Source organism: Lissotriton helveticus, chromosome 4_1 (genome assembly GCF_964261635.1).
Source record: "Lissotriton helveticus chromosome 4_1, aLisHel1.1, whole genome shotgun sequence".
NCBI classification, from domain to species: domain Eukaryota; kingdom Metazoa; phylum Chordata; class Amphibia; order Caudata; family Salamandridae; genus Lissotriton; species Lissotriton helveticus.
In genome coordinates, this window is record NC_136063.1 from 1,624,947,774 (window position 1) to 1,624,960,132 (window position 12,359).

The 12,359-nt window shown below is 46.6% G+C and overlaps 1 protein-coding gene across 2 annotated transcripts in view; it reads right to left on the reverse strand.

Annotated features, from left to right (window-relative positions):
- Positions 1–6,727: 6,727 nt before the first annotated feature.
- The window catches only part of PPP1R17 (protein phosphatase 1 regulatory subunit 17), a 143,118-nt gene continuing 137,486 nt past the window's right edge, over positions 6,728–12,359 (reverse strand). For both annotated transcript variants that reach the window (XM_078685872.1, XM_078685871.1), the window contains exon 5: positions 6,728–7,258. In XM_078685872.1, the coding sequence (XP_078541998.1) occupies positions 7,179–7,258 (80 nt within the window). In that variant the 3' untranslated portion in view covers positions 6,728–7,178. The remainder of the gene's footprint in view (positions 7,259–12,359) is intronic.

A 12,359-nucleotide genomic window follows, 5' to 3' on the forward strand; every position in this document is an offset into this window, starting at 1 on the left:
GGACTGTTCCCATGAGGCACAGGGTCAGACTGATTTGCATATAGCCATGTCTGAACTGGGGTGGCAGAGTGGGCTAAAGAACGGTGATGGATTAAACCCAGATCTTTTGACTGGGTGTGAGTGTTTGATTGATTCAGAAACTCCGTCCATCACCACCCCCTTTTGTACCGCTTTTGGCCACCATAGTGTGGCAGGGTATGCTCAGACGTGAGTCCCTTGCTCACTTTGCCACTGGATTCAAGCAAGCCGGGCTGAAGACGGCTGGAATGCCAGAAACCGGTCCTCGGAAGCTTGTTTCCGGTCCAGCGAAGACATGGCTTGGCAGTTCGGGCTGGACTGTTCCCATGAGGCACAGGGTCAGACTGATTTGCATATAGCCATGTCTGAACTGGGGTGGCAGAGTGGGCTAAAGAACGGTGATGGATTAAACCCAGATCTTTTGACTGGGTGTGAGTGTTTGATTGATTCAGATGCTCTGTCCATCACCACCCCCTTTTGTACCGCTTTTAGCCGCCATAAGTGTGGCAGGGTATGCTCAGACGTGAGTCCCTTGCTCACTTTGCCACTGGATTCAAGCAAGCCGGGCTGAAGACGGCTGGAATGCCAGAAACCGGTCCTCGGAAGCTTGTTTCCGGTCCAGGGAAGACATGCCTTGGCAGTTCGGGCTGGACTGTTCCCATGAGGCACAGGGTCAGACTGATTTGCATATAGCCATGTCTGAACTGGGGTGGCAGAGTGGGCTAAAGAACGGTGATGGATTAAACCCAGATCTTTTGACTGGGTGTGAGTGTTTGATTGATTCAGATGCTCCGTCCATCACCACCCCCTTTTGTACCGCTTTTGGCCGCCATAAGTGTGGCAGGGTATGCCCAGACGTGAGTCCCTTGCTCACTTTGCCACTGGATTCAAGCAAGCCGGGCTGAAGACGGCTGGAATGCCAGAAACCGGTCCTCGGAAGCTTGTTTCCGGTCCAGGGAAGACATGGCTTGGCAGTTCGGGCTGGACTGTTCCCATGAGGCACAGGGTCAGACTGATTTGCATATAGCCATGTCTGAACTGGGGTGGCAGAGTGGGCTAAAGAACGGTGATAGATTAAACCCAGATCTTTTGACTGGGTGTGAGTGTTTGATTGATTCAGATGCTCCGTCCATCACCATCCCCTTTTGGCCGCCATAAGTGTGGCAGGGTATGCTCAGACGTGAGTCCCTTGCTCACTTTGCCACTGGATTCAAGCAAGCCGGGCTGAAGACGACTGGAATGCCAGAAACCGGTCCTCGGAAGCTTGCTTCCGGTCCAGGGAAGACATGGCTTGGCAGTTTGGGCTGGACTGTTCCCATGAGGCACAGGGTCAGACTGATTTGCATATAGCCATGTCTGAACTGGGGTGGCAGAGTGGGCTAAAGAACGGTGATGGATTAAACCCAGATCTTTTGACTGGGTGTGAGTGTTTGATTGATTCAGAAACTCCGTCCATCACCACCCCCTTTTGTACCGCTTTTGGCCGCCATAGTGTGGCAGGGTATGCTCAGACGTGAGTCCCTTGCTCACTTTGCCACTGGATTCAAGCAAGCCGGGCTGAAGACGGCTGGAATGCCAGAAACCGGTCCTCGGAAGCTTGTTTCCGGTCCAGCGAAGACATGGCTTGGCAGTTCGGGCTGGACTGTTCCCATGAGGCACAGGGTCAGACTGATTTGCATATAGCCATGTCTGAACTGGGGTGGCAGAGTGGGCTAAAGAACGGTGATGGATTAAACCCAGATCTTTTGACTGGGTGTGAGTGTTTGATTGATTCAGATGCTCCGTCCATCACCACCCCCTTTTGTACCGCTTTTGGCCGCCATAAGTGTGGCAGGGTATGCTCAGACGTGAGTCGCTTGCTCACTTTGCCACTGGATTCAAGCAAGCCGGGCTGAAGACGGCTGGAATGCCAGAAACCGGTTCTCGGAAGCTTGTTTTCCGGTCCAGGGAAGACATGCCTTGGCAGTTCGGGCTGGACTGTTCCCATGAGGCACAGGGTCAGACTGATTTGCATATAGCCATGTCTGAACTGGGGTGGCAGAGTGGGCTAAAGAACGGTGATGGCTTAAACCCAGATCTTTTGACTGGGTGTGAGTGTTTGATTGATTCAGATGCTCCGTCCATCACCACCCCCTTTTGTACCGCTTTTGGCTGCCATAAGTGTGGCAGGGTATGCTCAGACGTGAGTCCCTTGCTCACTTTGCCACTGGATTCAAGCAAGCCGGGCTGAAGACGGCTGGAATGCCAGAATCCGGTCCTCGGAAGCTTGTTTCCGGTCCAGGGAAGACATGGCTTGGCAGTTTGGGCTGGACTGTTCCCATGAGGCACAGGGTCAGACTGATTTGCATATAGCCATGTCTGAACTGGGGTGGCAGAGTGGGCTAAAGAACGGTGATGGCTTAAACCCAGATCTTTTGACTGGGTGTGAGTGTTTGATTGATTCAGATGCTCCGTCCATCACCACCCCCTTTTGTACCGCTTTTGGCCGCCATAAGTGTGGCAGGGTATGCTCAGACGTGAGTCGCTTGCTCACTTTGCCACTGGATTCAAGCAAGCCGGGCTGAAGACGGCTGGAATGCCAGAAACCGGTTCTCGGAAGCTTGTTTTCCGGTCCAGGGAAGACATGCCTTGGCAGTTCGGGCTGGACTGTTCCCATGAGGCACAGGGTCAGACTGATTTGCATATAGCCATGTCTGAACTGGGGTGGCAGAGTGGGCTAAAGAACGGTGATGGCTTAAACCCAGATCTTTTGACTGGGTGTGAGTGTTTGATTGATTCAGATGCTCCGTCCATCACCACCCCCTTTTGTACCGCTTTTGGCTGCCATAAGTGTGGCAGGGTATGCTCAGACGTGAGTCCCTTGCTCACTTTGCCACTGGATTCAAGCAAGCCGGGCTGAAGACGGCTGGAATGCCAGAATCCGGTCCTCGGAAGCTTGTTTCCGGTCCAGGGAAGACATGGCTTGGCAGTTCGGGCTGGACTGTTCCCATGAGGCACAGGGTCAGACTGATTTGCATATAGCCATGTCTGAACTGGGGTGGCAGAGTGGGCTAAAGAACGGTGATAGATTAAACCCAGATCTTTTGACTGGGTGTGAGTGTTTGATTGATTCAGATGCTCCGTCCATCACCATCCCCTTTTGGCCGCCATAAGTGTGGCAGGGTATGCTCAGACGTGAGTCCCTTGCTCACTTTGCCACTGGATTCAAGCAAGCCGGGCTGAAGACGGCTGGAATGCCAGAAACCGGTCCTCGGAAGCTTGCTTCCGGTCCAGGGAAGACATGGCTTGGCAGTTTGGGCTGGACTGTTCCCATGAGGCACAGGGTCAGACTGATTTGCATATAGCCATGTCTGAACTGGGGTGGCAGAGTGGGCTAAAGAACGGTGATGGATTAAACCCAGATCTTTTGACTGGGTGTGAGTGTTTGATTGATTCAGATGCTCCGTCCATCACCACCCCCTTTTGTACCTATTTATTTAACACAGCATCATTTTCCCGCGATAGACTGCGATGCTGAAAGTTGCATTGAGTTAATTTTGCAATGGTTATTACACGTTCTTGTGAATATGCCCCATGGTGTATTTATCAACATAGTCCTCATGTGACTGGTTAATGCATGGCTGAGCATCATTCTATTGTATTTGTAGGTCCCTGTGTTTTGGAGGGATTTTACTTTGTTTGCCCATGTTAATCTTAAAAGAGGCAGAAGCCTATAAAAAAAATCTTACTGAAGTCCCCTTTCAGCGCCCTAGATAAAAAATTTGCAACGTTGCACTGTGCTGCTTTACATGCTGAGACATAAGAGGGTATTTTCAATACAGCTGCACTCCAAAGAATTTGTGGACCTTATCTATGAGGTTGGATTCCTGCCAGGAATTCCAGGGATGCAGGCATTCATTGAGCAGCAGATTACCCTTACTTACGACAGTGTTGATATAGTATGAATATGGAACTACTATGGCCTGCTTTAACATTACAGGAAAGTTTTCATCTGCATTGGGATTAAGTCCTTTTAGTCATGCTGCCTCAGGGAAGTGGAGGGAATCTTTATTTAAATGAAATCTTAACTGGAAATCAGACATTAGTGGCTGCTACCGGACGGGGGTGGTGGAGCAGGAGGTGTGGGTGGTTAATGCATAAAAAAGACTACTTACCTTAGAGCGGCTGGCTAGGAGTCTCTTTCCCTGCGTCCTCTTCCTTCTTCCTCTGCAGTCCACCACCGTGAATGTATGACATTGTTCTGCATTCTGACCATCAACTGCTGTTTTTCCATTTGTCACCCCGAGTAGGACGGGTATGCCCAGAGGTGGGGCCTGTGCTCTCCATGCCACTAGAATCAAGCTATCCTGGCTGAAGAGGGGTGAAACCCCGAAACCGGTCCTAGGATGCTTGTTTTCAGTCCAGGGAGTACCTGGCTTGGCAGTTCGGGCTGGACTGTTCCCATGAGGCACAGGGTTAAGAATGATTTGCATATGGCTAGGTTCAAACTGGAATGGCATGTCGAGCAAAAAAAACAATGGATTTAGGCCCAGATCTCTGTACTGGGGTGAATGTATGACATTGTTCTGCATTCTGTCCATCAACTGTTGCTTTTGAATTTGTCACCCCGAGAGGGACGGGTATGCCTAGACGTGAGTCCCGTAGTCTTCATGCCACTGGAATCAAGCTATCCTGGCTGAAGAGAGGTGAAAACCCGAAACCGGTCCTAGGATGCTTGTTTCGAGTCCAGGGAGGACCTGACTTGGCAGTTCGGTCTGGACTGTTCCCATGAGGCACAGAGTCAAGACTGATTTGCATATGGCTGGGTTTAAACTGGAATGGCATGGTGAACAAAAAAACAATGGATTTAGGCCCAGATCTCTGTACTGCGGTGAGTGTATGTCATTGTTCGGCATTCCGTCCATCAACTGTTGTTTTTTCATTTGTCAACTCGCAGCAGGAAGCACCCAGCACACATGCTCCCCTGAGCCAAACACAATGCTGTAATGCAGTGTCGTGATTAGTCTGGGCGCAATGGATCGGCGCTCAGACTTAAACAGGGATGTTCCTGACCAGGCTGTGTCATGCAGCCTGGTAGGAACATGCAAAGTGCACATGAACTGTCTGGTCAGCCCAAGAGGGCCGGCCAAACAGTTCATGCGCACTTTGAACGTGCAAACCACTACTTCGCTGCTCTGGCCAGCCCCGCCCGCCCCACACTGCACACAGGCCACTGACTGCATGCCATAGGAAAAATAAAATAACAATAACGATACATAGCTACATGACGTGTTTTTCCTGTTAGTGTAAGTGCTGGGCTGTGATATGCTCTAATGCCAGGGTGTTTCAGATTGTGTAGGGTTGGTTTTTACTGGCAAATGAACTCTCTATGTGGAGTCAATGAATATCTGAATCTTAAGCTTTTGAATTAGCTTACTAAGAATTTGCATGCTCATAAAGCACGTTTTCACTTTCAAAATGTTTTTATTTGTGGGAACCATAAGTCTTCCTTATTGGATGCCTCACAGGACTGTAGCATCTCTATGATTGTGGACCTCCAATCATCCCACTGTTAGAGAGTATCAATGTTCAATAATGGTGCTCTGCTGGTGAAAGAAGGCATGGTAAGGCTACGGAGGGCCAGGCCTATCTCTCCGGAGTAGAATTATGGAGTTGAGTCAAACCTCTGAGCCTGATTTAGTTCGTGGCAGACGGGTTACTCCATCACAAAGATGACGGTTATCCCATCCAACTAAATTTAAATCCCATCTTATCCAATGGGATTTATATTTCAGCGGACGGGATATTCGTCACCGTTGTAACGGAGTAACCTGTCCTCCAGGATCTAAATCAGGCCTTCTGCCAGCATGTATAAATGTGACAAGTTGGATCAACCTTCTGAAAGGAAAGGAGAAATATTAGCTTCCTGAAGTCACATCAATTTGTGTCAGCCTATTTGGTGCCTATTCGGCCCAGTACACCTGCAGCTCAATAATCATCACTGGAACGCCTATGAATATTGTCCACTTTGTATGCGACCTGTCCTTATAAATGAAGGGTCCAAAGGCAGTTTTTATCATGCCACAAAAAAGGCTATTTTTTCTTGCGTTGAAATAATCACCCTCAGGATGCCAAACCATCTGATATCCTTAAGGAAGCCATTAACCAGTATGAATTTCACTCTGTCCTGTGCAGATGAAACAACAAAGAGTGCTATTTCTAGAAAATGCAAGAGTGGGTTCTGAAACACTACATTGTGGAACAAAGCTACCTTTAATTCTGCCTATGAAAACTGACTTTTACCGCCTCCTGTTTTTTATCTGCCTTATAAAAGCCCTCAGCTACAACAATGTACCAGGCTTAGGAGAGTACAATATACTAGGTATTCATATTGCTAGGTTTAACTACCTTTAGAAAGGGCTGGGCACACAACTGAAGATATATTGGTTTATGGTTGAATATGTGTCAGGGAGGAAAGCAGGTATGAAAAGAGGGGATTGCATATGTTAGTTTTGCTGTGCTTCAATTCTGGAATTTGATCAACATTTACAGTTAATCAACATTTGATTTGATCATAATTTATGGGTCTCTGTATTTACATGCTTATGTACTGCGTAGTTGTATTTTTCACAAACTGCAAAACAAGTAAACAACGTTGAACCTAGAATGGAGCACAGACAGGACAGTATTGGACTACATCGGAATCAGGACAGGCCAGAGTTCTTTGTTTTTTTTTATTCGTGATCCCTTAGGCCACGTAGAGGAAGTCGTTCTTTAAATAAAATCAGACAATGCTGTTCACGCCTTTGTGGATTATTTCATTTTTGTCTGTTTTTCACCAAACTACCGGCAGTGTTCTCCACCATCAGTCTTGGAGGCGTAGAGTGCGTGGGATGATGTACAGTAGAGGTACACAAAACAGAGGAGAACTTAAACATTTCTCCTAAGAGGACTACATTGAGATAGAAGTATGCTGATGACCCTCAGACTCTAATTTAAGAGAATATAATGTCTTCATTGATGAAACTGAAACAAATCACGTATTAGCTGCCCCACATCTTCAGAAATATTGTCTTATAAACAAAAAATGCAGTTCCTTGACCTATTTCTAAAAATATTAGCAAAAAACAACTACGTATTTATTTTACAATAACAGGTCTCCAAAGATATGCAGGATAAAGTTATGTATTCAAGTTTTCTTCTTCTTCATCTTCTGCAATTGTTCGTCCTCCTTCTTTAAGATCTTTAACAAGTTTACAACCTATAAAACAAAAATATATTAAAAGTGTGATTTCCCCCAAAAACTTTCATGTACATATGACATGCAAATAGTTAAATAGTACTTTGATTCAGAGTTTGAAAATGTAAAGACCCATGGGGCATATTATCAAGGGCCATTTCGCTGCTTTTTTGTCTTTAAAAGCCAAATGCAGGGCGAAAATTACATCACCCTATTTATTAGGCAGCGCTAACATGCATTAGCGCATGTTAGCAGCCGTATTCCTAACGCCTCGCCTCGCAACTCCAATAAGATGCAAAGTAGGCGTTCTCAGAGGCAAAGTAGGCGTTCCTATGAAAGAGGGCGCTACCACAACAGCGCTGTATTTACAAGGCGACCCTGGACTTGAGGAGCGATATCAAAACTCCCGCTAACCGCGGTTTTCGTCGGATCCTAACGTCTGCTCAAAACTTGACTTAAGCAGTATCAGACCACAGGAGGTAGCCTGTAAACCACAAGGAGACTGGGGCAGTAATCTATATCAAACAACAATGTCTCGAACATGGGTATAATTTAAAGAGCAAATATAGACGGCACAATCAATTGCAGCACATTTGATCCAAAAGAGGAGAAACACAGGGAGACACATTCATATAAAGGTAGCTTGTATTAGACATGTTGGACATATTAAACTTCATATGTACAGGCACATGGGATGGTAGCACTGCATTACAATAATGGACATGTAACCAACAAGATACTGTGCACAAGTGCTCGTGAAGTTTGTTACGCGTAAGTGACATGTGATGTGGTATATACAGCGGTAGTGATGGGCGCGACAAGGGACAATGTAAAACAACCACAAGTTTACATATTTAGGACATCCAAACAATTAATGATATAAAATTTCAGAAACACAGTTAGGTAGGTTGTCAGTAAAGAGGGGCGCCAGAAGTTACGCTGTGGAAGTCGACGGCTTTATAAAATAAGTTTTATAAACCCTGGTGAGGAAGAAATTGCAGAATTCATTGTTCCCATTGAAGATAGTTGGCCTCATAGACTCACATGTTTATATGTTATGGATGCATAACTATTACCAGGAGATTATGAAAATATCATTCAAAGACTGAACAGACGGGTATTGATCAATCCAGCAACTTGGCACTGTTGAAGTTATCATAACTTGTACAGAAAATATGTTTTCTATGGGCCAAAATCCAGCCTCTAGCACTCTTCCCTGATTGGTCAGCCCTGATGGGTTTGCCAAGCTGCCTTGATTAGGTGATAAGTGGACAAGGCGGGCAGAGGCTATCTGATGGAGAGAGCTCCGTGGAGCACAGGAATACCAGAGAAGTGGGTTGGGCCCTCAAAGAAGGGACTGGTCAAACAAGCCTGTCAGCTACCGCCACCCCCTCTCCCTGCCAGATGGGGGACTTAACCCCTTCCATGCTCATGACGAGCTCAGCTCGTCATGGCATATACCTCTCAGGTGCTCATGACGAGCGGAGCTCGTCATGACCACACCCGTTTTCGTTGCTGTCCAGCACAGCAGGGGAAACTCTCAAGCAGCGATGTGATTAAGGAAGGAATTCACAGATGTGAATGGGGAGTTTATGAAAATAAGCCATACTCTGAGTTTGGTTTAGTTAGCTTTTGTTGCTCTGCTGAAATTTCAGACATGATGGAGTTTGAGAGAATATTGCTTTCTGGGACAGGACTAAGCCACACTTTGGAGAAGTTGTCATGCTTTGGGGTGTTGCCCTGCACCTCATTGTCATGGGGCTCCCCTGCTAGTAGCCAGAGAAAACTGGATAAATATGTGAGAGGTGCAGAGCCTCTCAGTTCTGCTGCCTGAAACTACAAGAAGGAGGATTGTCCTTCTGGAATCCTGATCTGCACCCAAGGGCCTGCCTGGTGAAGGCTGCGCCTGCTGCACTATCTGAGAATACAGCTCCGAGGATTTTGCCTTGCTTTAAGAAGGAGTAAGGAGTGGACTCCCTGCATCTACTGGTTAACAGAGATTATCTGACTCTTCTCCAGCCAGAGTCCCCTTCCTGGAGTGCATCCAGTGAGGTTTTAAGTGTTTGACAAAGTGCACTGGGGGAACTGAAGTCAAGGCCTACCATGGACCATCTAGGAGAATCCAGACCCTTCGATTTCTGTTTTTAACGTTTAGACCCCACCAGGAGACCTTCTGTAAGGACCTCCAGAAATTTGGCAAAGTTTGTGAAACTTTTTAGGAAAACTCCACTGGGGCACCAACTCGACAATGAGAGCCAAGCTGGCCACTTTCAAACGCAACCCGTCAAGGATTCCAGGGTTGTCCCTCTGAAGAGCTCCAGAGGTCTGACTTCCAGGGTTTAACCGGGAGCTCCCAGAGAGTCAAGCCATCAAACACTCCCTGAATCTGGACTGGTGAAGAGCATCGAGGCCCCCTGGCAGAAAAAAAGCACCAGAGAAGTTTCTAAGTGCAAAGGTAAAAGTTTGACAGAGGCCTCCCGTGTGGAGTATCCAAGCAGGGCTCCATCGTGACCCGGTTCTGTTTTGTTGGCCTTATTGCTGGTGTTAGTTGCCTACCTACCCTTACTAATAACCCACCTTCCAACATAGTTAAATGCTCTTTTTGGGGTTATTTTCTCTAAAATGTAATTGACAATAGACACCACCAAGTCATCACCAAGCCTCCACTTGCACAGTGCACTGACGGGCTGTCTTTCACATTTTATTTTTACCAGGGCTTACTTTGCGTCTCAGTATAGCCCTTCTTATGGCAATGCTTCAATTGGAAACTGTGAGACGTTCAAATCTCAAGGGAAGCCCAAACGTGTGTTTAATGTTAAAGAGATTTATCTGATGCAAGTGCTGCAAGACCAGAAGACCTGCACGGGGCCAGTTGAAACAAGCCCACAAACGTGTCTCATGGACAGAAGAAGCTTAGGCTGACCCAAGGAGATCAGAAAGAAGTACTGGATGTCCATCAAATGCCAGATCAAAGGTTAGAGATCTACAAAAACTAGAGACATGGACCAGGAAGAAGTCAGGACCACATGCAAGGCCTTGAGACCTGCAGAGACGAGTGGAAGGGGCTGCAGGTAACAAACATCCGCTATTGAGCAACAAGATGTCCACAGGTGAACATGCGCTTTATATGTTATGTAGGAAATCGAAAGAGTTCAAGGATGGTGATACACGACTTATTTACACATACGAATGTTAGCCTCAACCAAACTACATAAAGAACAGACATCGGGATATGATATTCATGAATTCAGACCACATGGCAAGATGGGAAGTAAGAATTCATGTCAACATTAAAGTCTCCGTAGAACAGAACTCTAAACTGTGAACAGCCTCCCTAGTGGCGACAACTGTAGCTGGAGAATACAGCCACAACACAAGCTCCTGCAAGAACTGCCTGTTTCTCTTCCCTATTCCAAAGCAGTAATCTACTATTGTGATTTTTTCGTAATTTTTTTTTTTATAATCTACATTTTTTTAATGTCATCTAACGTTGTTTACCTGTATTAAAACCTATCAAGCACACAACAGAAAACAGCAAATATATTCATTTCGCCATCGAGGTTTTTTTTACTCTGTGATGTTTTCATTGAGGTACATGACAAAAAATCACGACTTGATATTGAACAGCCTAGGCAGGCTCTTCAATCTAATTGTTATGTTTGTTCCCTTTCATTCATGGAAGACTCACGCCTACGCACTCATTCTGTCCACTTAGGCGCTTTATTTTCCTGAAAACGCGTTGCTTAGTGAGACGTCGCGAGTGGGCTGAAGTAGTGCAAATGAGCACGCGCCTCACGACGCGGAAGCTGCTGTGCGCAGACACAGTTCAGAAGGGAATTAATGAGGCTGCCTTCGGTGCTAATCAGCATTCATATAATCCATTTCCTGTTCTGTTGCTATGTGATCTTTACAATGATCCTCTTGTTCCCTTAAATCGTGCTCTACTCAAGATCAGAGGCAGATGGCGCACTGAATATGACTATTTTAATTACAATGCGCGCGAAACATGATACCACGTGTCCTCCACTGCAGCACTCATATATTGAGGATAAAGTGCTTGAAGCCTTCCCAGTAAGCCTTTTAAGTGTCACCCTTGGGACGGGCTTTATTGATAACGCCACTGAAGGAGTATACATTTTAATGGCGGCAAAATGGCTAAGGGTCATCTTCAATTTGTCAAATATTGGACATTGTTAGGAAATTGTTATATTTTAGTAAGGTAAACAATATCTAGCTCGAGGTATTATTTGCACTTTTAGGTTTTACTATCAACCATTCATCCATCATTTTAGTAAATCCCCCCCATCCCCTGTGTACAAATGTTTGCATACTCAAAGGTTGAGTGCAAAGAAAGCCCTATGTGCACAAAGGCCCTGCTTGTACACGCCTAACTAATCCCCAAAGTGATAAAAATATTGCAGGCTTTCATAAAAAAATTTCAACAGCTGAATGGGTGCCGTAAAATCGCATCTGTCGCTTTTTAGGTCTTTTAGCGACAGCTTTAGGTTGCATCAGATCTAATGCTATCAATGCATAATACTGCACAGAACGAGAGGAATTAGGTCAGCACACCCCAGCCAACAACATTCTTCGAGAGATGGAACTGTCAGTCATGACAAAAGAATCTAGGGCCTGATTAAGATGGACCGCCGAACCCGTGGTAGTGGTCCCAGGACCGTCAGAGTACTGGTCTGCCCGCTGTATTATGAATACAGTGATGGGACCGCCACAGGACTGCCGCAACTGCTAGTAGGAGTTTCCTGACAGCCTCACTTTCAATGATGGTGAGCCTGCCTTTAAAAGTACAGCGGTGAGGAAACTTAGGGGGCCCTACCGGTTGCCTCCGGATCATGGGATGCATGCAGGGGGCACATGGTGTACCCCCTGTCTACATGCACCCCCTTTCCTGCTGGAATGTACTTTACAGTCATGCGGTGCAGGAACGGGCTTTGGCGTTCCCATTGCGGTGCGTTTTTAACACCTTAGGAGCTAGTAAACAAACCTCCCCAGTGCTGCGCTGTCCATTATCCAGTGCTGAACTGGACGTCCAGCGGTCGCACGCAGCACTGGGGAGGTAGTGCCCGTGACGACCGTTGGCCGACGGCAGCACCTAAAGGGTTAA